The sequence below is a fragment of the Haliotis cracherodii genome, unplaced genomic scaffold (genome assembly GCF_022045235.1).
Source record: "Haliotis cracherodii isolate W230 unplaced genomic scaffold, xgHalCrac1.p SCAF_27, whole genome shotgun sequence".
In the NCBI taxonomy this organism is placed as follows: domain Eukaryota; kingdom Metazoa; phylum Mollusca; class Gastropoda; order Lepetellida; family Haliotidae; genus Haliotis; species Haliotis cracherodii.
In genome coordinates, this window is record NW_027266283.1 from 3414389 (window position 1) to 3437944 (window position 23556).

Genomic DNA, 23556 nt, shown 5'->3' on the forward strand with positions numbered 1-23556 from the left:
GTGGGCAGTCAAACGTTAGCATGACTCCAACTCCTTATTTCTAGTGCAGAAGCCGAAATGTTGCTTTTAGGGTAGACATGTATATTGCCAGTCCCTGCCCCTGGTGATTAGGAGATAAACATACTGTGTTTTCAGTGTATACGTAGAGCTAGGTTACCTGTAGATATAACCCGTGAAGATCCGGGGTAGAACAGGTCTTCAGCAACCCGAGCTTGCCGTAAAAGGCGACTATGCTTGTCTTAAGAGACGACTAACGGGATCGGGTGGTCAGGCTTGTTGACTTGATGGTGCATGTCATCGTATCCCAATTGCGTGCATTGATGCTCATGACATCAATCACAGGATTGTCTGGTCCAGACTCAATTACTTACAGACTGCTGTCATATAGCTGGAATATTGCTGAGTGCGGCGTCAAACAACAAACAAACAAACATTAATACCATCATATAAAACTTTACCTAGCACTAAACAAGTTGCCCTAGCGACTATGAAGTCAATCACTTTTGGAGCCGCCATCTTGAATAAAGATTCGCTCTTGCGAGATCTTTTCTTGCTTAAAAATATGAAAGAATTGCTTCTTAGGCTTTTGAAAATATACTGCCGTGGGTGGTGGTTTTTTTGTGTACTTGTTCAAACTAGTAATTCAGTATGCAACCAGATAAACAGTTGTGTCCCATCAACCTGGGGAAAGGGCCTCCCAACATAAACAAGCATACAAACTCCTATTGCCGCCATGACCATAACACAAGATGCACAGTAAAGCAGTGCGCATGTAAAGGGAGGTAACTGCGTGCTACGTTGGATCGCATTGTTTTTAAGTATCAGGATTTTTTGTAAAATTTAAAATGGAATCAAAAACAAGAGTTGCAGCAGACTTTATGATGATGTGGGCGGTGCCTGAGAACCAAGACTATTATTTTTTTAGTCTGTTGTATTTACAAACGAACTTAAACAGTTAACATTTGGATTACTTTTTCTACATGTGTGTCTGTTGGGCAAGTGATGGGGAAAGCGTTGTTGTCTTTACTGATGACCCGTATTGTTCTGGGTGTTGTAGAAGTGCTGAGTTCTCCTGACCTGGAGTCCAGTGTCTTCACCGATGTTGACGATGTGCGGTTCCACCACCTGCACGGTCACAATGCCACCGTCCTCAACAACGGCAAGACTGCCGCCAGACCAAACGCTACGGGAGAGTTCAATGATGCAATCGTGATGAGCAGTCGTCCGTTGAGAGACAACGAACTGTTCGAGGTGGTCATTGAGAGGATGGTCGACCGGTGGTCAGGGTCGATCGAAGCAGGTGAGTGACCGTTGACTGTAGCTGTCTGTCTGGCTTGTGTGGTCAAGCTAAGCTGTGTACTCTTCAGAGGAATAACAAACAACATGACTGTTGAGAGCTTCACTTAGTTTGGTACTGACGATATGAGGTCTACAGTAACAGAAGTTGATCGAAATCATGTGTTGTAAAGAATTTCTCCGAGTGGCTTCTCCAATACACACTGTTTCAGGGTCCCAAGTATCCAAGATGTATTTCAGTTTTATCAGTGGGAGTCAGGGGACTCGGGGTGTTGAAAAGGTCCAGGACATATTTCTTGACAATTAAGAAAAACGTACTGTGTCTCATCCACTGTGACGTTGCCACATGGGAACAGCAAGCATAGGTTGCACACATAGGGCCATGTGAAAATCAAACTGGGTCTTTGGCTTCAACTATTAGGCTACCTCTGCTTAGTGATTAAGTTGAAGCTGCATGTGTTTCCAGGGATTCCTCTAGACCTCAGAGGTCGATACTCGGCTCTAAATCTTCAGCAAATGTCATTAAACATTTCCAAATTGGATTTAAATTTCTCACTTTTGAACGGGATATTTTCATCTTTTAGTGACACACAAAAATATTTCTCATAATATGTCAAGTGTATATTTAGATAGATTCACATATCTGATACCAGGATCAATAAAGGAAGAGGCTTTATGCAGAGTTTCACACTATTGCATTGACTGCAATCTTCAAATACCAGGTTAAAATACCCCTGGGTTCAATGAAAACAAAAACTTTGATTTCCTTTGCCAATTTGCCTGCCATGGTTAAGAATCCAAGATTAATCCCTTCTTTACATACATTCACTGTCACTGCAGCAGAGGATTCAGAGGAATAGAGATCCCCACAAGATAAGCTTGATATGTGGCGATAGAGAATGAGTAATATCAGTAAGATTCCATCACTGTCTAAACCCTGTGGGGAGTCCTCATCTCAACATGTTACTCTTAGGAGCAAACTTAGGAAGTAACTTTGTGTGGCAATATTCATCTTTATCCATGTTTCCTCTGTGAGTTCTCATCTGTCTTCAGTTTTACATCTTTTGATTTCTATATTGTGTCAGTAGTTCCTAGAATGGCCATTTGCACATGTTAGAATGGACACTACCATCCCTTGAGTACATGCGCACCGGAGTAGTACATCCCACTCTGGTCACAAGACTAACTGAAGGAATGGTCACAATGGTTGTTCACGTGTTTTGTTAAATGCCGCACACCGCAATGTTTCAGCTACATGGCAGTCTGTAAATAATCAAGTCTGGGCCAGGGACCTTTTACTTTAGTGAAACGACCATCTCCATCGCCCTACCTCACACTATCACATTTGTGTGAAATTTGATCAGTGTCATGTCATTTGACTCCAAGTCAATAGGTTAGCCAATGGGTTGTTGGTACTTGTCCTAATAGAATGGGGATATGGTATACTGGATAACTGAGCTCTACTCGATGAAGATCCACTGTCACATTATCAACCTCAAGTTCACCGTCGTCAGACCAAGTTTAACCTTTTCCCTCTATTGCCGAGCCTCAACATCCCCATGATATTGCTGCAATATTGCTAAAAGTGGCGTCAAACCATATTCACTGACCCTCCAGGGGAACGGTCGGGTAACCTTGTGTTTAAAGCATTCGCTTGTCCCGCCGGGTAGCCTAGTGGTTAAAGCAATCGCTCGTCACGCCGAAGACCCGGGTTTGATTCCTGACATGAGTACAATGTGTGAAGCCCATTTCTGGTGTCCCCCGCCGTGATATTGCTGCAATATTGCTAAAAGCGGTGTTAAACCATACTCACTGACCCTCCAGGGGTCCTTTCCATTTCCTTAAGGGTCTGGTCATTTATTATTGGGAGTGGGGAAGGGAAGAATGGTCTTAGAACTGTATCATATTTATCTTTTTTTATTTGAAAAAGTAGATAGAACTGTGTGGTCTTCTTTACTTGAAGACCCCTGTCTGAAACAGATATAGAAGTCCAAGCGCCCTTGTCACGATCCTAATGCTACTGACTCGGTGACTTGGTTGACAATGATACCTACAGTGTGGATTGTTGCTCATAATATCAACCCCTGGCATCCCTGGCTTAGTCTTGTTAACTTACAGGCTGATCTCATATCAATAGAATATTGCTGAGTGCGGCATGAAACAACAAACAAAACAAAGCAGTTTTAAGAAGTTTTCTGTTGATAATTTACATCGTGAAGATCCAGGTTAGAATAGGCCTTCAGCAACCATGCTTGTCGTAACAGGCGACTATGCTTGTCATACGAGGTGACTAACAGGATCAAGTGGTGGTCAGGCTTGCTGACCTGGTTGATGCATGTCATCTTATCCCTTATTGCATTCATTGATGCTCATGATATCAATCACTGGATTGTCTGGTCCAGACTCGATTATTTACAGACCGCTGTCATATGGCTGGAATTGTTCTGAGTGCGGCGTTAAACAAGAAACGAGCAAGCACAAGTTGATAATTTCCATGCCACAATACTGCTGTATTCATATATGTGCTGGGTTTGACTGTGGTTTACCGTGTGTCTCTAGGTGTCAATGGGTGCACACCTACCTGGCCAGATCATGTCACGTCCCTGAAACAACCCGGGGTGAAACTTGGTATGTTGCATCTGCTTAGATACTAGTCATGTTTGCACGTTTGGCCTTCACCTTCATATTTAAGGTTTGAAATTGCGCCCCCAAGTCTGCTTACTCCAGATTGAGGCCAGTGAGGTTTGGACCTTGAATAGAATGCCCTTCCTGTATAGTGCATGCAATTTTTCTGCTTTTTATTGAGTTTCCTGTGTTCGGATGTTTTCTTTTTTCTGGCTTCAAATTTTAATTTTAATTGGTGAATGTTTTGTCTTGTCTTTAAAAAAAGCCATTAAGTACATTATTATTAAGGTTGATTAGGCTGCGCTTCAAGGAACTGCCTGTCTCTCTGTGTAGATCTCATCTTGCTGAACTTGCAAGGTGTCCACCACTGCTTATAGGGTTAAGGCCTGTAATTGTTGCAAATGACTCCGTGGCAAAAATCTACAAATTATTTCATGTTTCTGCAAGGAATGTTGCCTGTTACGTGCATGTGTTTTCTGCAAGAAGTAATGTTTTGAAGAATAAGTTTTGTTACAAAAGAAATTCGGTCCATGAGGCTGGAGTTTATAAGTGGTACAAAGAGAGTTAACAGGTTACCATGGTGACAGGCATGCCTTTTCTTAAGATTGTGTGTAACAAACTTGAATTTCAGTGTAAAACTGGGCACAGTTTCAGTAACGGTAGCCATTATTTTTACCATTGAGTCATGTTTATTTTGTTTTTTCTATTAACGTTCACTACTTTTGTCCAAATCCATCATGTGACCACTGAACCGTATTTGTCCTAAGAAGCACCCACCCCAAGAAACACCCCTGATCAACTTCAAAACAAATCTCAAAGTAATCTTCACGCTGAAACTAAGATTTACATGACACCTGACCTGATTTCCTTGTGTATACAACAGGACCTTTTACATAGGATTACGTTTCATTAAAAATATTTTATTTTCATCAGTATTTGAACTAAGTGTGTTCCACACCACTCGATCTCTGACAACAAATTTGACTTTTGTCAATATACAAAGCACCAAGGGCTGTTATTAGGGTGATTACAGTATGTGACAATTGATAGGATTCAGTTTCATCAAGTTCTGAAACTAACCAGAAACTTCTGTCATCTTTCACTCGTGTTTATGTTGAACAAGGCAGTGCTGGACACCCCGCTTGTTTGCTTTTAACCAATAACCCCAGAACCTTTGTTTTACTAATACCTACATACATCTCTATATATAGAGCTATATATAAGCTGGGCTATTTGACAAGAACCTTTGTTTCATTGCTTTACTAATACCTACATACACCTCTATATATAGAGCTATATATAAGCTGGGCTATTTGACACCAGGACACTGCACCACTGAAACACATTGGGCTGGGATGAGTCCAAATTTACTACCCAGTACCCAACCCCCTATTACCCCACCCCGATACCTGCTGTAGGCCTCAAGAGTTGCCTACAAAATGTCCACTTGAGATTTGTTTTACAGGAGCCCTGGATAAAACTACTTAAATACATGCATAACATGATCTGATGATGCATACACTGATGTTGACTCAAGCTTTATCTTTACTCAGACATGTTAAATTCAGAAGGAAATTTGTGCATCGTCAGAAGGAAATGTGACCATATAGTGACTTGTAGTGTAACCATGGAGTATGATTGTTATTGTCATTAAACAGAATGTCACATGACTAACCACGGTTCCTGTCGTCCTGTGGGTACCCGGGGCCTAATCTGGACCCACCCCACCCGAATACCCGAGTTACCCATCCCAGCCCTAGAATCGAGGCCACCCACTGTGTTCTGTGATGCAGTGCTGTCTTGCAAGAACTAGTTACCCATATTACTAATTTCATTTTGCTGATTTTCTTAATAATTATTGTGTAATGTTTTTACAATATGAAAATAAGCACATAAATAACATATTTTCAAATTTCAGAAGATTTCTGTGTAACATAAATGTTTTGTCTACCAGAGTAGACTACTGTAGAGAACAGGGTATGGATTGACCTTGGTCCAGTTCCACTATGTGATCTTAATGCCATGATGCTTGTAAGTCTATGTTAAAGTATGGGAGTTACGATAGTTGTGGCACTAAGATCACCTTTTGTCTACCAGAGTAGACTACTGTAGAGAACAGGGTATGGATTGACCTTGGTCCAGTTCCACTATGTGATCTTAATACCATGATGCTTGTAAGTCTATGTTAAAGTATGGGATTTACGATAGTTGTGGCACTAAGATCACCTTTTGTCTACCAGAGTAGCCTACTGTAGAGAACAGGGTCGATGCCTATGATGTCAATCACTGGAATATCTGATCTAGACTCGGTTATTTACAGACCAGCGTCATATAGCTGGAATATTGCTGAGTTCTTTGTCAAACAACAAGAAACAAACACAAAGAAACGAGTTAATCATTGAGATACCGAGTATGGATTCCAGGGCAAAATAGGCCTGAGCTGCCTCATGTTTACTGTAAGACTGATTTAAACGTACCGATACACTAAGGCTGACTTAAACGTACCGATACACTAAGACTGACTTAAACGTACCGATACACTATGGCTGACTTAAACGTACCGATACACTAAGGCTGACTTAAACGTACTGATACACTAAGACTGACTTAAACGTACTGATACACTAAGGCTGACTTAAACGTACCGATACACTAAGGCTGACTTAAACGTACCGATATACTAAGAGCTGACTTAAACGTACCAATACACTAAGACTGACTTAAACGTACCAATACACTAAGACTGACTTAAACGTACCGATACACCAAGAGCTGACTTAAACGTACCGATACACTAAGACTGATTTAAACGTACCAATACACTAAGACTACACTTTTTTCACTCTGTGTTTCTGTGCCATCTCCATGACTGTCCCAAGTGCGGCGTAAAACAACATACACTTACTCAATAAAAAAAACACAATCTTTGGTTCAGTTTCTTGTGTCAGAGCAATGTATGTTGTTTGTCAGCGTGTCATGTTGCTTCCTCTATGAACCTATGCTGCTTTTCATGGACTTTGCCATTTATTTTGCTGATGCGGCGTAAAATAATATTTATTCCTCCTTGCCTTTACTCTGCGGCAGTGGGCCTGGTATGTGTTGTCCTCCCCTTGGTACAATGTAGCTGTTGTGAAGCTGTGTAGCTGATTGCCTGGCCTCCCTCCAAATCCAGTGTATTATGTCACCAGTTTATTATGCCCCACCACCAAGTGGAAGGGGGATGTAGCAATGGGGGTGCTGTCCCTCCGTCCTTCCGTCTGTCACGCTTTGTTTCCGGAGCAAAACTAAAAAACCATGAAAGATATCTTAACCAAACTTGGCACATAGATAGGTCTAGTGGTAAGCTGCTGCCTTTTGATTGTTTGGGATTTTTGACCAAAAAAAATCCCAGTTTCCATGGTAACGACTTTGATGTAGACTGAAAATGGCATCAGTGCTGCTTTCTGGAGCAGATCTTGAAAACCATATGATATTTCTTCACCAAACTTGGCACATAGATAGGTCTAACAGTAAAGTGGTGCCATTGGTGGGGGATATGAGCATTTCATGCTTGTTTTGATAAATACAATTCACATAGTCTCCACTGTGGCTTAATTTAGGAATTGATGAGAAGAAATTGCCATAAACTTATGATAGTGGGTTGGATTATGTTTCTAGGTTTGTCAGCACCATACCCATGCTCGTGGGTTTCACCAAAGTGGTAAACGTCTGAGACCTGCATCACTTCGGGCTTTCCCCCAACATCTAGCTGACAATATAGCTGACATAACTGAAATACTGTTAAAGCAGCATTAAACCCAACTCACTCACTCACTCACTCAATAATACATGTTTTACCGCTTGAAGTGCATCAAATTACGTGAGCACCTAGATATAAAAACATGAAAGAATTTGCAAAATGTTTGTAGACACCCAGCTGGCGGTACACATGCTTTGCAAATCCAATCATGCAGTCGACCGAAATCTGCACGTTGAAATGCATGTTGTTTACGAACAGGGTGTCTAGTTCGTTTTGCGATTTTGATAGGTCTATGCATAGACTCGTTAGTCCAGCCAAAATGAAACTCCATAATTCCAGCCTAGTTCGCCAAGGGTGGAAACTGGACTTATACAGACAGTTAACTCCCTTACCTTGGGAGGATGTCTACTGCCAGCCAGTTGTGTGGGAGATGGTACGCCAAGGGTGGAAACTGGACTTATACAGACAGTTAACTAACTCCCTTGCCTCAGGAGGGTGTATACTGCCAGCCAGTTGTGTGGGAGATGGTACGCCTGATTGTTTCAGTCAGGAAGGAATGGTGTAATTTGATTGTATAGCCAGTTTTTGCATTGTGTCAGTGACTACAGTGTATGTACATTAAAGAACAGACAATAGATTGCCACGTGATGATCTGACTGAAATGTCTCACTACTGCCTGTAGTCAGAAATATGTCCTTGCAGAGCAATATAATGTCAGTGGAACAAAAGTAATTTGACACTTCTTGGGCCTTGCCAGGATCTGCTGATCAGTTAGGATCCCAGATTTGCTCCAATTACGACCCTAGACCTGTCAGACATCTCTGTGTTACCTCCCTTTGTTGCACCAGGATCCATTCATTCTGTGTTCTAACCCCCTGGTTTGTCAGCCCTGTCTGTTGTTCATGGGTTTCAGTGGTAAACATGTCTTCCTCCCTAAGTAAGCACACAGGCCGTATACTAGCATGCCCTTCATCCAAACAAGGATCAGTGCTCACACTAAGCTTTGGGGCTGCCATGACATACTAATATTACTGACAACAGCATGAAACTATTATGTGATACTCAAAAACAGTAGGACTGACTGGTGCAGGTTCCTTTAGAATTGTAGGACTAACTGAACTTGTAAACCACTCCACAAAGTGATGTAGCACTATGACTGTCGTAAGTCCCATACTCTAACACAGACTTGTGATCGTTGTAAGCCTGAGTCTGGGACCCGTGAAGATCCGGGGTAGAATAGATCTTCAGCAACAGATTCTTGCCATTAAAGGCGACTATGCTTGTCGTAAGAGGCGACTAACGGGATTGGGTGGTCAGGCTCACTGACTTGGTTGATGTCTGTCATCGATCCCAATTGCGTGGATTGATGCTCCTATGTCAATCACTGGATTGTCTGGTCCAGCGTCGATTATTGACATCCGATTATTGACATCCGCCGTCATATAGCTGGAATAATGCTGAGTGCGGCGTTAAACAACCAACCACCCAATCAAACTAACTGAGGCTGGAGTCGTCTTAAATCAATTGGTGTTTCCTGAGCCTCCAGCTTAACCATCTTTGGCTTCTTGTCCCTTTGGATATATTGAAGATTTACCAAATATTTAGACAATCCCTCAATATTGGCGAAATAGGTCTTGAATTGCAAGTGACTGCTTTCTGGACATATTTCTATATATTTTAGCCATTTTTAGATATTTCACATGGAAACAGTGTATGCACTTTTGATCAGTTAGTATAAGTTTGGATATGTACAAACTATATTTTTATTTTGCATGTAATGTTGATAATTGTAAATCTATGTATATTGTATCAAGAATATCTGAAATGTGCATACAGTTTGCATGAAATGTCAGTCCTGTTTATCACTGAAGATTGCGTTTATGTTGATGTGTTCTTGTCATTTTCGATGTTCATCCGTAGAATAAGTTTCTTCTTCATGACGTGTACACTTATACCACCACTGAATGTGATAGAATGCCCTATTTCAACAACCACTATAATGACCTGGCACTGGTTTCAGGTGTGACTCTCATTAAGCCTGAGGACTTGGACTTCCCCAACACCATGACCGACATCGAGTACGACACCTGGATGCTCAGGTAGGCGTTAGTCATTTGTTTGTTGTTTAGTGCCTCACCCAGCAATATTCCAGCTGAATCCAGCATTGGTATCTGGGGACCAATTCTTACCCAGAATCCCCACAGGGAGACCAGCATTGGTTTCTGGGGACCAATTCTTACCCAGAATCCCCACAGGGAGACCGGCATTGGTTTCTGTTGACCAATTCTTACCCAAATGCCCCACAGGGATTCCAGCATTGGTTTCTGGAGACCAATTCTTACCCAAATGCCCCACAGGGAGACCAGCATTGGTTTCTGGGGACCAATTCTTACCCAGAAGCCCCACAGGGAGACCAGCATTGGTTTCTGGGGACTCTGCGACAAGTTCATTCTGCTATGGATGTGATCATTTATGATTAATGTTGTTGCTATGTTGACTTGACTTTGCGAAGGCTGCTATTGTTATTGACAAAGGTTTATAGTATCGTTTGCTTGATTGCCCCGAGTTGCTCCCATTACCTACTGTTTGTCTTCCACAGTGGGTCAGCGATCATGCAGGATGGTTCGACAATCAGAAACGGGTACCCACTTGATCTGGATGCCATCGTGGTGGGGTCACGCATCGGGATGATGAGATGCTCTGATGGCAGCCTACACTTCTTCCTGAACGGAGAGGACCAGGGCGTGGCATGTCAGGACATAGCCCCAGGTAGGCACATCACACAATGTGGATACAATGTCCCAGATATAGACAAAGTGTCCCAGGTAGACACAATGGCCTCAGGTAGACACAATGTCCCAAGTAAACACAATGGCCTCAGGTAGATACAATGTCCCAGGTAGACACAATGGCCTTGGGTGGATACAATGTCCCAGGTAGACACAATGGCCTTGGATGGATACAATGTCACAGGTAGACACAATGGCCTCAGGTAGACACAGTGTCACAGGTAGACACAATGGCTTTGGGTAGATATAATGTCACAGGTAGACACAATGGCCTTTGGTAGATACAATGTCACAGGTAGACACAAAGCCCTTGGGTAGATACAATGTCACAGGTAGATACAATGTCACAGGTAGACACAAAGGCCTCAGGTAGATACAATGTCACAGGTAGACACAATGGCCTTGGGTAGATACAATCTCACAGGTAGACACAAAGGCCTCAGGTAGACACAAAGGCCTCAGATAGACACAATGGCTTTGGGTAGATATAATGTCACAGGTAGACACAATGGCCTTGGGTAGCTATAATGTCACAGGTAGACACAATGTCATAGGTAGACACAATGTCACAGGTAGACACAATGGCCTCAGGTAGACACAATGTCACAGGTAGACACAATGGCCTCAGGTAGATACAGTGTCACAGGTAGACACAATAGATCCTGCTGCAGGGATGCAGACCTACCTGAGTCATCCCCTGATGTAGATCCGCTGTCTTGTGTTCCAGGTGTGTATGCCGTGGTGGACCTGTACGGGCAGTGTGCCCAGGTGAGCATCACCAGCGGCTCAGGTGTGTTGCCCACGGACAACCATATCGTCATAGCGGACATAGAACAGAGTCTCTCATCTGCTCTTAATTCAGGTGAGTACGACGTTGTGAAGACGAATGGCATTAGAGAATTTTCATTGTTTTATAGCATAGGACATTCCTTTGTCATTACAGAATTTGAAAATATCTTTTTGACAGTTCGGATGATGAACAATGTCCTAGAAAAGGAACATAAAGTTGCTTTAAATAGTATCCTTCAGTGCGTAATCTCTTCCCATATAATTCCAGAAATAACGCACAGATTTAGTAACTGCTGTGGAAAGAATATTGTGATAAAAAACAACGGCTGCACTGCGAACCGAGTGAGGAACTTCAACCACGGGGTGGTGTTCAGCTCCGAGCCACTTAAGTATGATGAGCTGTTTGAGGTGAGTATGGGGAAGTTTCATTCTGGTATGGTACTGCTGCTGCTGGGTAGGGGGTAGTCTAGTCGAGGATGTCAAGGACCGGCTCATGATGTCAATCACCAGATTGTCTGGCTCAAACTTGATTATCTACAGACAGCCGTCTTATTCCACTTCTATCATCATAATGCTGGGACTTGAGTCTGCGCCCATTTCACTCACATATCTAGGCTTTTCGTTTAGAGTGAGTGAGTGAGTGAGTTTGGTTTTAAGCTGCTTTTTGCAATATTCCAGCAATATCACGGCGGGGGACACCAGAAATGGGCTTCACACGTTGTACCCATGTCGGGATCCGAGCCCCTGTCTTCGGCGTAATGAGCAAACGCTTTAACCACTAGACTACCCGACCGCCTCTTTTAGTTTAGATCAAGGATGATCCTCTCACCTCGGTCAACTTAATAGTGGAGGATTCGTGAATGGATCCAGTATACAAATATCAACTGTTACAAGCCACAGGATAATAAATAGTTCATGTTGAAAGTAATGAATTACTGATCTTGAAATTGTAATTCAAATTATGGGTTGTAATCCAAAAAGTACTTGGTAACCATCGTAACTCTTCTGATAAAAAAGTACTTGGTAACCATGGTAACCCTTCTTTCCTGCAGATGAAGGTAGAGGAGGTGTCCAACCAGTGGTCTGGCTCGATACACATCGGCCTGACAACCATGGCCATCTCGGACTCCACCCCGCTCTCACAGATCCCGGCCAGCGCCGAGGACATCACCTCCAAGGTCACATGGATTGTGTCAGGGTCGGAGGTCAAGAAGTCGGGCAAAACTATCAAAGAAAACTATGCCCCTTCCCTGGAGAGATTAGAGGTACACACAGGGGTGTTTGATGGTGGTGGTGTTGTGGAGCTTAGTGTGGAAGTACAAGATGAGGCTACAAGATCTTGTGTTTCTGTTGTCCTCGGCTGAGAGAAAATGTCTTGGTGGTTAAAAGGGGGGCTGTGCTTCATGATGTTGTGCTGGGTTCCAGCCGCAGCCTTGACTTTGCAATAACTATTGAACTGAGACAATGTGTGTGTCTTGGAGATTAGAGGGGGACTGTGCTTCATGATGTTGTACTGGGTTCCAGCCGCAGCCTTGATGTTGCAATAACTATTGAACTGAGACAATGTGTGTGTCTTGGTGATTAAAGGGGGACTGTGCTTCCTGATGTTGTGCTGGGTTCCAGCCGCAGCCTTGATGTTGCAATAACTATTGAACTGAGACAATGTGTGTGTCTTGGTGATTAAAGGGGGGCTGTGCTTCATGATGTTGTGCTGGGTTCCAGCCGCAGCCTTGACGTTGCAATAAGTATTGAACTGAGATTGATTGCTGGAACATTTCAGTCGTCAGACTAAACCAAGTGTTTTGTGTTGACTTGAATGTAACTTTCTGTGATTGCCAGTTGACCTGGAACAAGTCTTCCTTTCAATGGCAATCCACATCAACTAGAATAATGAGTGAGTGAGAGAATATGGTTTTATGCCACATTTAGCACTATTCCAGCAATATCAGGCACTGGGACACCAGAAATGGGCTTCACACATTGTACCCATGTCAGGAATCGACCCCAGGTCACAACATCTGTACTGTTAAACCCAGCTCTTTCTCTCTCTCACTGATGTTTTTCTGTTGTCAGGTGGGAAACAGAATCGGTATCCGCAGGTGTTCTGATGGCACTCTTCATATCTACCTGAATGGGGAGGACCTTGGAATAGCTGCTTCCAACATTCCAAAGGTAAATAAGTCTTTCAGCATATCTTGACATCATAGGTCACACTATTTCCGCATAACACAATCCATTGTCTTCACTGTTTCTCTTTACCATGGTGGCCACAGTGGCTGCCCAACAACAGTGGAGATATTTTACCACAACCGACCAGGGCCTCCTTCAACACAGCAGGGGTATGGGTGGCCCAGATGTCTGAGCGCCCCGCCAGTGCTCATGGGTTTCGGCAAAGTGGTAAATGTCTGAAACAGGGATCACAGTGATGTAACTGAAATTCTGTTCAAAGCAGTGTTAAGCTCAATCTCCCCACAAAGATTTTAGCACTACAATTGTCGTAGGTCTTTCCTTGACAGGTATGATTATTGTAAGTGTATGTGAAAGCACAGGTTGGTTGGTTGGTTTGTTGTTTAACGCCACACTCAGCAATATTCCAGCTATATGACGGCGGTCTGTAAATAATCGAGTCTGGACCAGACAATACAGTGATTTATCATGAGCATCGATCCACGCAATTGGGATCGATGACATGCATCAGCCAAGTCAGCGAGCCTGACCACCCGATCCTGTTATTCGCCTTTTACAACAAGCATAGCCACCTTTTATGGCAAGCATGGGTTGTTGAAGACCTATTTTACCCCGGATCGAAAGCACAGGAGACCCATCAGAGACCCATCAATGCTGAGAAAGACGGTCAGCATGGTCAGTGGAAAGTGACTCAGGGCTCAGGGCATATGGATGTATTTTACCCACAGTCACTATTTACTCATGTTTTGTTTAGTTTACAGCTTGCTTGACAGTAGTCGTTACCTTGGCCTTCTGTAACTGTCTAATCATGTATTGACCTTTGTGTGTGTACAGAATGTGTTCGCTGTGATAGACCTGTATGGATCAGTGGAGTCAGTCAGTATTATCAGCAGTGCAATAGCTGAAACCCCAAGCACCCCCAAGTCTCCTCCCGTCATCCTGGACCAGGTAGATTCCCAGGTGAGAAACTGGCACTCGTCTAGCGCCTATCAGGCAGCTTGGGATTTATACTCCCCAGGGAGCTGCACATACCCCTGAATGGTGTGGACATATGCTCCCTCTACACACAACCCAGACAGCAAATGGGACTTCTTCTTATTATTAACCAATGGTATGCATTACACGGTATGCATTACACTCATCGTTTGACCAAGGAACTGCCTAGTTGATATTTTGAGGGTAGGTGACTGGGGTATTTTTTTAATATAATTTGTTCAAAGAAATACTGCAAAACCAAATTTTACCTCAGGATTTGTAAACAAATAAATTGTTCACTGGTTTACTGAAATATAATGTCTTGTGAAGAAATATAAGTGTGGCTTCTCCTTTCAGAGAATACAATTGTATGAAAAACTTATATGAAAAATTTACTGTCCCTACCAAAACTCCCTGGCCTCATGGGAATAGTAAGTGCTCCTTCGTGAACATTTGGAGGTGTTCTGTGTGGATGATCATCCGGAGAAATATGAGTTGGACAAACACCCCATCATCAGTTTATCTAGACCTGCTCAGAGGCAGATATTCTGCCACAAGTCTGCAGCCAATGTCAGTGCAAATGGCCGCATCATACCAAAAGACATTAAAAGTTGGTACTGATTGTAACCCTGTCTGGCACTGGACACGAGGCACTGTGCACGAGGCACTGACAGGATAGAATAAGAACGGGTTGGCTCAGAATCAGTATGCTGTGTATGATTGGGGTGTCCATGTTAAAACTGTGGCATGGCATCTCAGTGGGCTGCCACTATAAAGGTGGAATATGTCCAGGCTAGTACAAGCAGTCACAACACGTGCACGTACATGCACACGCACACTCACATGCAAACACATACACGCACACACACACACACGCACACGCTCACGCACATGCAAACACATACATGCACACACACACACACACACACGCAAACACATACATGCACATGGCCAGATCAAACCCCAGGGTTTTACCTTGACTTACAAAAGAGGGGGTTTCAGGAGACCCCCAATAATTAATTTGAAGGGTCCTTGTAGGCAATATGAGGGTCCTGTAAAGTAATAAAATGCTGTAGTGCACTGTACGTTTTGATAATTACTTAAGAGCCTGGAATGAATGCTGCTTGTGTGCAGGCTGATCGAGACCAGGACCACGACACCATGGCAGCAAGTATCACCAGTTTCCAAGGCAACCATGGGAAGAATATTCTGCTGAGCAACAACAACCTGACAGCCCGGCGGGTGGCCAGCTACAACCAGGGCATCGTGGTGTCCCACAAACCCCTCACACGCAAGAAGCTCTTTCAGGTAGGTTGGACATTGTGTGCATGTTAGACTAAGGGGGCGTGGTAGCCCAGTGGTTTAAGTGTTCACTCGTCACACCGAAGACCCTGGTTCGATTCCCCGCATGGGTACAATGTGTGAAGCCCATTTCTGGTGTCCCCCGCCGTAATATTGCTGGAATATTGCTTAAAGTGGCATAAAACTGTACTCACTCACTAAGACTGACGTTTGTCCCTGATAAGCTAGTACAAGAGACGTGAGCATTAGGCATGGCATGTGTCTTGACTGAAAGTGGTGGTGTTTTGCATCAGAGGACAATAGTGTGGCTGGAATAATGCTGAAAGCTGCAATATACTCACAGATTTACACAAGTGACTTTAAACTGTGGGTTGGCAGATCTATGAACAACTGGTAAAGTGACAAGCAAAGAAAAGAAAATGCTTCAGTCCTGAGTCTTGGAAGTAACAAAACCTGTCACTTCTTACATTTCTGACACCCATGCCAACACCAGCTGCGTGCTGTGAATGTTCAAATTCAAATCTGTCTCTGTTGGCCACAACTAAATATATTTCTAACTACAGGTGAGCCATGGAATATGAAGTCAAGTTGTCATGTTGCAGGTTCGGATCGACAAGCTGAACCCCCGCTGGAGCGCCTCCATGATGCTGGGCGTCCTTGGCTTCTCCTGCGACCGCTACAACTTCCCCGTCTCAGCCATCAGTATTAAAAAGTCATCACTAGTCATACATGGAGACTCGGTCTTCTCCTGTGGGTGCAAGGTAGGCAACTGTGATGTACACGGGGACACCACTGTGTCTTAGTACACAGACCTCAGAATTGATCCCCAGCAACCTTTGCTGGTCCTAGGAGGAGAATAAGTGGATCTGGTGGTCTGGATTAGTGACCTGGTTGATTGCGTATCTTCATACCCTGTCGGTGTGGAGGATTGCTCACTATATCAATCACTGTTTTATCAAGGCCCACTTGCACAAAGCAAATTTAGCGCTAAGATGATCCTAACTCCCATACTTTAACATAGGCTTACAATAGTCTTAGGGCTAAGATCTCTTTGTGCATGTGGGCCCTGGTCCGGACCTGATTATTTACAGTCCGCCATCATATAGCTGGAGTATTGCTGAGTGTGAAGTCAATTAACAAACAGACACACACCTTATGACAGATCTTCAGGACAGGCCTGTCAGGAGTTTTCTTATTGTGTGATTTCCAAGTCACTGTGGCCATGGACAATAACCCACCAGGCAGGCTAGCTCCAGTTGATTGAATCCATGAACCAAACAAATAGCAGGTGTCACCTTACACACCATGGTGATATGACCTGTGAAGATTTCGGGGTAGAATAGGTCTTCAGCAACCCATGCTTACCGTAAAAGGTGACTGTGCTTGTCGTAAAAGGCGACTAACCGGATTGGGTGGTCAGGCTCGCTGACTTGGTTGATGCATGTCATCGATCCCAATTCCGTGGATCGATGCTCATGATATCAATCACTGGATTGTCTGGTCCAGACTCGATTATTTACAGACCACTGTCATATAACTGGAATATTGCTGAGTGCGGCGTTAAACAACAAACCAACAACAACAACTATGGTGATATAGCTGTGATACTCAGCATTAGGAATTGGCACTAGTCCTGTAGTCCTTGCCAAACTGCCCAAGAGTTAAGGTATCATAAAATCAAAGCCATTTTTGAGGGTCTTGCTACATGTTATCAATATAAGGACGAGTGGACTGCAAATGTTAGTTTCTATCACTGAATTACTGCTCACACACTTCCCCTAAGCGTTACGATGTGTCTACAAAGCACAATCCTTTGAAGCTATCTATTTGTGACTTGAACCAGCTGAATGGGATGTGATTTGTTGTCAGGTGCGAGACCTGTTGTCCTGCAACTTGGACAGCGTACAGGTGGGGCAGTATGTTGGGCTACTGGTGGATGACGAGAACTGCCTCCACCTCTACATCAACGGGGTCGACCAGGGAGTAGCAGTCAAAGACGTCCCCACGCCTTGTTTCGGAATGGTCGACTTGTACGGCCAATGTGAACAGGTAACCAAGAACCAATTGTCCAAATTTGTATTAGTAAACAGAAAAAACACTTTTGGCCTTGATAATTAAGGCACCTTCACTTGTGAAGAATGGATGCAGGTAAGCTGGCTTAAGGTCTAAAATCTATTTTTAGACATAACTACCTGTATCTTGTGATTGTTTCACCTTCATTTGGCATTCTACTTGAGGGGAGCTCAGGTGGCCCATCACCCAATGCACCACAATGCGCTGTGGACAGTTAAGTTCCTTAGGCGTGCCGGAAACCTATGGTCTGAGTTCAAATCTGGGATCACCAAGCATTGACGGCACCAAGCATATGCTCGTGGGTTTCACCAAGCATATCCTCATGGGTTTCACCAAGCATATGCTCATGGGTTTCACCAAGCATATGCTCATGGGTTTCACCAAGCATATGCTCGTGGGTTTCCCAATAGTGGTAATGACCTGTATGCTGACATGACGACATGACGTCATGTAACTAATATCAGTCTGCGGCTTTAGTCACAAGTCAAAGGCCTGAGTCTAGTAAGATTCTGTTCGGTCTTGTAAGCTCAGTTATAATACTCTACATGATGACTGTAAACTGAACATGATACTAAGAGGCACATTTGGGGGCACAGGTAGCCCAGTTGTCTAAGGCACCGCGATTCGCTGTGCAGAGTTGCGTCCTTTGGGCACGCCAGAAACTTATGATTGTGGGTTCGAATCCCGGTTCGCCCTGATTATGTTTCTAGGTTTGTCAGCACCATACCTGTGCTCGTGGGTTTCACCGAAGTTGTAAACGTCTGAGACCTGCATCACTTCGGGCTTTCCTCCCACATTCAGCTGACATGCCGGAATATAACTGGAATACTGTTAAAAGCGGTGTTAAATCCAACTCACTCACTCAGTAGAGCCAATATTCAAGCTAATAGACTCTCAGGTATACTGGTGTTAGTGGTGTTAAACCCATCATACTGACTCAAACCCTGGATATGTTTGTGTGGAGAAATATGCAACTTTGGTGATGTCAGAACAGTTTACATCCATTGAGAATACAGACCTTGGCATCTATGAAACCAAACAAAACACCTTTTACTAGACCAAATTGATTAAATATTTGAACATTTTAAATACAGGGAAATGTCAGTTGATTTGCAGGCTGATGATGTGGTACAGAAGTGGCAGTTGAGTTGTTGTGATATTGTGGTGTCAGACTTTCCTGTTATCTCAGACTTTGTGTGGTGTTGCAGGTGACGATAGTCAGCGAGGAAGGGAACATGCCGCCCCTCAACGTGGGCGACGACCGAGAGAAGGCAGACATTGATGATGGTGAGTGGTCTTGCAACCCATGTTGACAGGGAGTTCAACCATTTGAGGTCTCTCTGTACCACCAGATAGTGTCAACCATTTGAGGTCTGTCTGTACCATCAGATAGTGTCAACCATTTGAGATCTCTCTGTACCACCAGATAGTGTCAACCATTTGAGGTCTCTCTGTACCACCAGATAGTTTAAACCATTTGAGGTCTCTCTGTACCCCAGATAGTGTCAACCATTTGGGGTATCACTGTACCACCAGATAGTGTCAACCATATGAGATCTCTCTGTACCACCAGATAGTGTCAACCATTTGAGGTCTCTCTGTACCCCCAGATAGTGTCCACCATTTGAGGTCTCTCTGTACCACCAGATAGTGTCAACCATTTGAGGTCTATCTGTACCATCAGATAGTGTCAACCATTTGAGGTCTATCTGTACCATCAGATAGTGTCAACCATTTGAGGTCTCTCTGTACCACCAGATAGTGTTAACCATTTGAGGTCTCGCTGTACCACCAGATAGTGTCAACCATTTGAGGTCTTTCTGCACCACCAGATAGTGTCAACCATATGAGATGTCTCTGAGCCAACAGATAGTGTCAACCATTTGAAGCTTGTCCATACCATCAGATAGTGTCAACCAATGGAGGTCTATCTCTCTTCCACTGTACTTCTTGCTTAGTGCCACATTAAGCAACACACAAAACAAAACAACATTCAATCTTGTGGCTTCATTTTTACCCTGGTCAAATAAATGAATGCTAAAACAGCAATCTAGTCAAAGTGCACTTTTGAGAGAGAAATTCTGTGCAACGTTATCAGTGGTTATTGGTAAGAGAGGTTGTGATGTCACTTCCTGAAATCTAACTATGTTAACAAATAGCTCAAGGGTATTTATCAGAATAGAATTAACAGATGAGCATTATGTGTTTCCAATGTAGAGCTAAGTTTCCTTTATATCTGACCTCAATAAACTAAGCTTGGAACCAGAACCAAGCAAGCAGAGGTTGTTATTGTCATTTGAAACCTCTGACCAATCAGAATCAAGTATTATCCTAATTCATGGTAGAAACAGCGACTTCACTTCCTAAACCAAAAGCAGGTGGATCCAGGGCATTTATCCGGATGGAGATAAAGTACCCTGGATGATGGAGGATGGTGATTGTACTGAGTGTGACTGATCTGTTGCAGTGGTGAAGGAGAAGCAGGGAGGCAGGATGGTGTGTGACCTGTCTGTCATGAGGAACTGTGAATATCAGAATCTTTGCTCAAGACTACGCACATCACTGGGCTTGCCAGGTAAGACATGATGGTAGTGCTCCTTCCGGAGCAGATCTTGAAAACTGTACAATATTTCTTCACCAAACTTGGCACATAGATAGGTCTCGTTGTAAACTGGTGCCTTTTAAAAGTTTTGGATTTTAAAAGACAATGTTTCAAGTTTACATAGCAATGACTTTGACTTAGACTGAAAATGGCGGGAGTGCTTGTTTCCGGGGCAGATCTTGAAAACCTTAAATATTTCTTGCCTTGCACAGAACCAGACATGTCATATTGGCGGGATATGAGTATTTCATGCTTGTTATTGTTTCAGATGGGTATTTCGACATGCAGTACAACATGTGTTACTGTGAGACCTGTCATAAGATGAGGGGAGACGACTTCTACGTGCGGAGGGGGGACCCCCCAAGTGATTACGCTGTACCCTTCGGCTGGTGCAGATTTGTGCTCAGGTGAGCTGTCACTTTCTTGTCTTAATACTTCAAAACAGATTCACTCCAGGCGTCTGTGTAAGTGAGAAGTTACTTTTTGAAATGAATAAGTCATTAATTTGTCTTCCTGTATACAAGGGGCGGTCGGGTAGCCTAGTGGTTAAAGCGTTCGCTCGTCACGCCGAAGACCCGGGTTCCATTCCCGACATGGGTACAATGTGTGAAGCCCATTTCTGGTGTCCCCCGCCGTGATATTGCTGGAATATTGCTAAAAGCGGCGTAAAACCATACTCACTCACTCACTCCAGTATACAAAATAACTTGAGATTGGTGTTTCTGACACGCAGAGCTCCCTGTAAAGCGCACTCCCTGAATGTGTTTGAGAAGTGGCACGCGGCCTACCATGGGACCAGGGTGGAGGTGGTGAGACGAATACTGGACTATGGTGACCTCTTACTGCCAGGTACAGCAGCACTAACACATCTCTCTCCTCTCCAGTACTCAACACAGAGGGTTTCATTCCCACGGGATTAACAATGACACTGTAAAGACTTCCTCCAGAGTAGTGATCTAGTATGCAAGGTTCAAATCCCAGATTATGACTACTTACTCCAGACTTCCTCCAGAGTAGTGATCTAGTATGCATGGTTTCCAGACTGGCATGGCAGCACCTGTAGGGCACGGGTGCTCTGTCATCTAAGGTGCAGCAATTCGCTTTTCATCCTGTGCTTTCCAGGATTGTTGATTTTTTGTTCGAATCCCAGATTATAACTAATAACTCCAGACTTACAACATGCTATAGATACTTACTGAAGACCTTGAGAGTGTTATAGAGACTTACTTCAGACTTACAGGGTGTTTTGGAGACTTACTCCAGACTTACAGGGTGTTATGGAGACTTACTCCAGACTTACAGGGTTTTATGGAGACTTACTCCAGACTTACAGGGTTTTATGGAGACTTACTTCAGACTTACAGGGTGTTAAAGATACTTACTCCAGACTTACAGGGTGTTATGGAGACTCACTCCAGACTTACAGGGTGTTATGGAGACTTATTCCAGACTTACAGGGTGTTATGGAGACTTATTCCAGACTTACAGGGTGTTATGGAGACTTACTCCAGACTTACAGAGTGGATTGAGTGTCTCAGTGTAAACGTGTGTATGCAGGGGTTTATCTGTACCTGCTCAGAGGCTGATATGTGACTCCGAGACTGCAGCAAATTCATGGTTGTATGTGACCAATAACTAATTAATAATCTGTAATTCACTGATAACAGGACCAGTAACTAGAAAGAGGCTTCGTAAGGATAAGATTTGTAGAAGAAGAACTTCTTTATTACAATTTCATACTTAGTGCTTTATCATTGCTTTGGATACAATCTAATAATACAATGTTAATATGCCTCTGTTTTTAAGCATTGTTAAGAAAATAAGAATGTTAATATAGTCCCACTTTTGAATAAATGATGATATTTTCCCAGTTTGTGTGCCAGGGTTGGTTTAGAATCCAGGATTAATCCCTGGCAGGTACAGTGACAGGTCTTTACATGAAGTAACTGTTGCTTCCGTCTCCAGGTGACCCAGTCGGGGGGAAGAGCATCCTCATTCCACAGCCACAGGTGTTCACAGAGAAAGCCAAGCCAGACAGCTTCGGGGGGCAGCAGATCTTCTTCTCCCCCACAATACGCTACGCAGGAGCCTCCGAGTTCGCCCCAAAACACAGGTAGGTGTACCAGATCAGGGCTCTGTTATGTGGCTGCGATATTGCTGACTGGCATCACCCCCCATGTCAGCACAGGTGACTCATCACAGGATTGTCTGGTCCAGCCGTCATATAGCTGCGATATTGCTGACTGGCATCACCCCCCATGTCAGCACGCATGCCTCATCACTGGATTGTCTGGTCCAGCACACATGCCTCATCACTGGATTGTCTGGTCCAGCCATCATATAGCTGCAATATTGCTGACTGGCATCACCCCCCATTTCAGCACACATGCCTCATCACTGGATTGTCTGGTCCAGCCATCATATAGCTGCGATATTGCTGACTGGCATCACCCTCCATGTCAGCACACATGCCTCATCACAGGATTGTCTGGTCCAGCCATCATATAGCTGCAATATTGCTGACTGGCATCACCCTCCATGTCAGCACACATGCCTCATCACAGGATTGTCTGGTCCAGCCATCATATAGCTGCAATATTGCTGACTGGCATCACCCCCCATGTCAGCACACATGCCTCATCACTGGATTGTCTGGTCCAGCACACATGCCTCATCACTGGATTGTCTGGTCCAGCCATCATATAGCTGCAATATTGCTGACTGGCATCACCCCCCATTTCAGCACACATGCCTCATCACTGGATTGTCTGGTCCAGCCATCATATAGCTGCGATATTGCTGACTGGCATCACCCTCCATGTCAGCACACATGCCTCATCACTGGATTGTCTGGTCCAGCCATCATATAGCTGCAATATTGCTGACTGGCATCACCCCCCATGTCAGCACACATGCCTCATCACTGGATTGTCTGGTCCAGCACACATGCCTCATCACTGGATTGTCTGGTCCAGCCATCATATAGCTGCAATATTGCTGACTGGCATCACCCCCCATTTCAGCACACATGCCTCATCACTGGATTGTCTGGTCCAGCCATCATATAGCTGCAATATTGCTGACTGGCATCACCCCCCCATTTCAGCACACATGCCTCATCACTGGATTGTCTGGTCCAGCCATCATATAGCTGCAATATTGTTGACTGTCATTACCCT

At 43.9% G+C, this 23556-nt stretch overlaps 1 protein-coding gene across 7 annotated transcripts in view; it reads left to right on the forward strand.

The window, feature by feature from the left end:
- Nucleotides 1–23556, forward strand: part of LOC139473194 (neuralized-like protein 4) — a 41635-nt gene that overhangs the window by 15707 nt on the left and 2372 nt on the right. For 4 of the 7 annotated variants that reach the window (XM_071255712.1, XM_071255713.1, XM_071255715.1 and 1 more), the window contains exons 10-26: nucleotides 1058–1300; nucleotides 3856–3924; nucleotides 9681–9759; nucleotides 10260–10429; nucleotides 11177–11311; nucleotides 11507–11646; nucleotides 12291–12503; nucleotides 13312–13410; nucleotides 14260–14385; nucleotides 15535–15708; nucleotides 16305–16463; nucleotides 17572–17751; nucleotides 18984–19062; nucleotides 20243–20350; nucleotides 20646–20784; nucleotides 21111–21226; nucleotides 22343–22490. In XM_071255712.1, the coding sequence (XP_071111813.1) occupies nucleotides 1058–1300; nucleotides 3856–3924; nucleotides 9681–9759; nucleotides 10260–10429; nucleotides 11177–11311; nucleotides 11507–11646; nucleotides 12291–12503; nucleotides 13312–13410; nucleotides 14260–14385; nucleotides 15535–15708; nucleotides 16305–16463; nucleotides 17572–17751; nucleotides 18984–19062; nucleotides 20243–20350; nucleotides 20646–20784; nucleotides 21111–21226; nucleotides 22343–22490 (2377 nt within the window). The remainder of the gene's footprint in view (nucleotides 1–1057; nucleotides 1301–3855; nucleotides 3925–9680; nucleotides 9760–10259; nucleotides 10430–11176; nucleotides 11312–11506; nucleotides 11647–12290; nucleotides 12504–13311; nucleotides 13411–14259; nucleotides 14386–15534; nucleotides 15709–16304; nucleotides 16464–17571; nucleotides 17752–18983; nucleotides 19063–20242; nucleotides 20351–20645; nucleotides 20785–21110; nucleotides 21227–22342; nucleotides 22491–23556) is intronic. The other 3 variants (XM_071255716.1, XM_071255717.1, XM_071255718.1) reach the window with 1 other exon arrangement.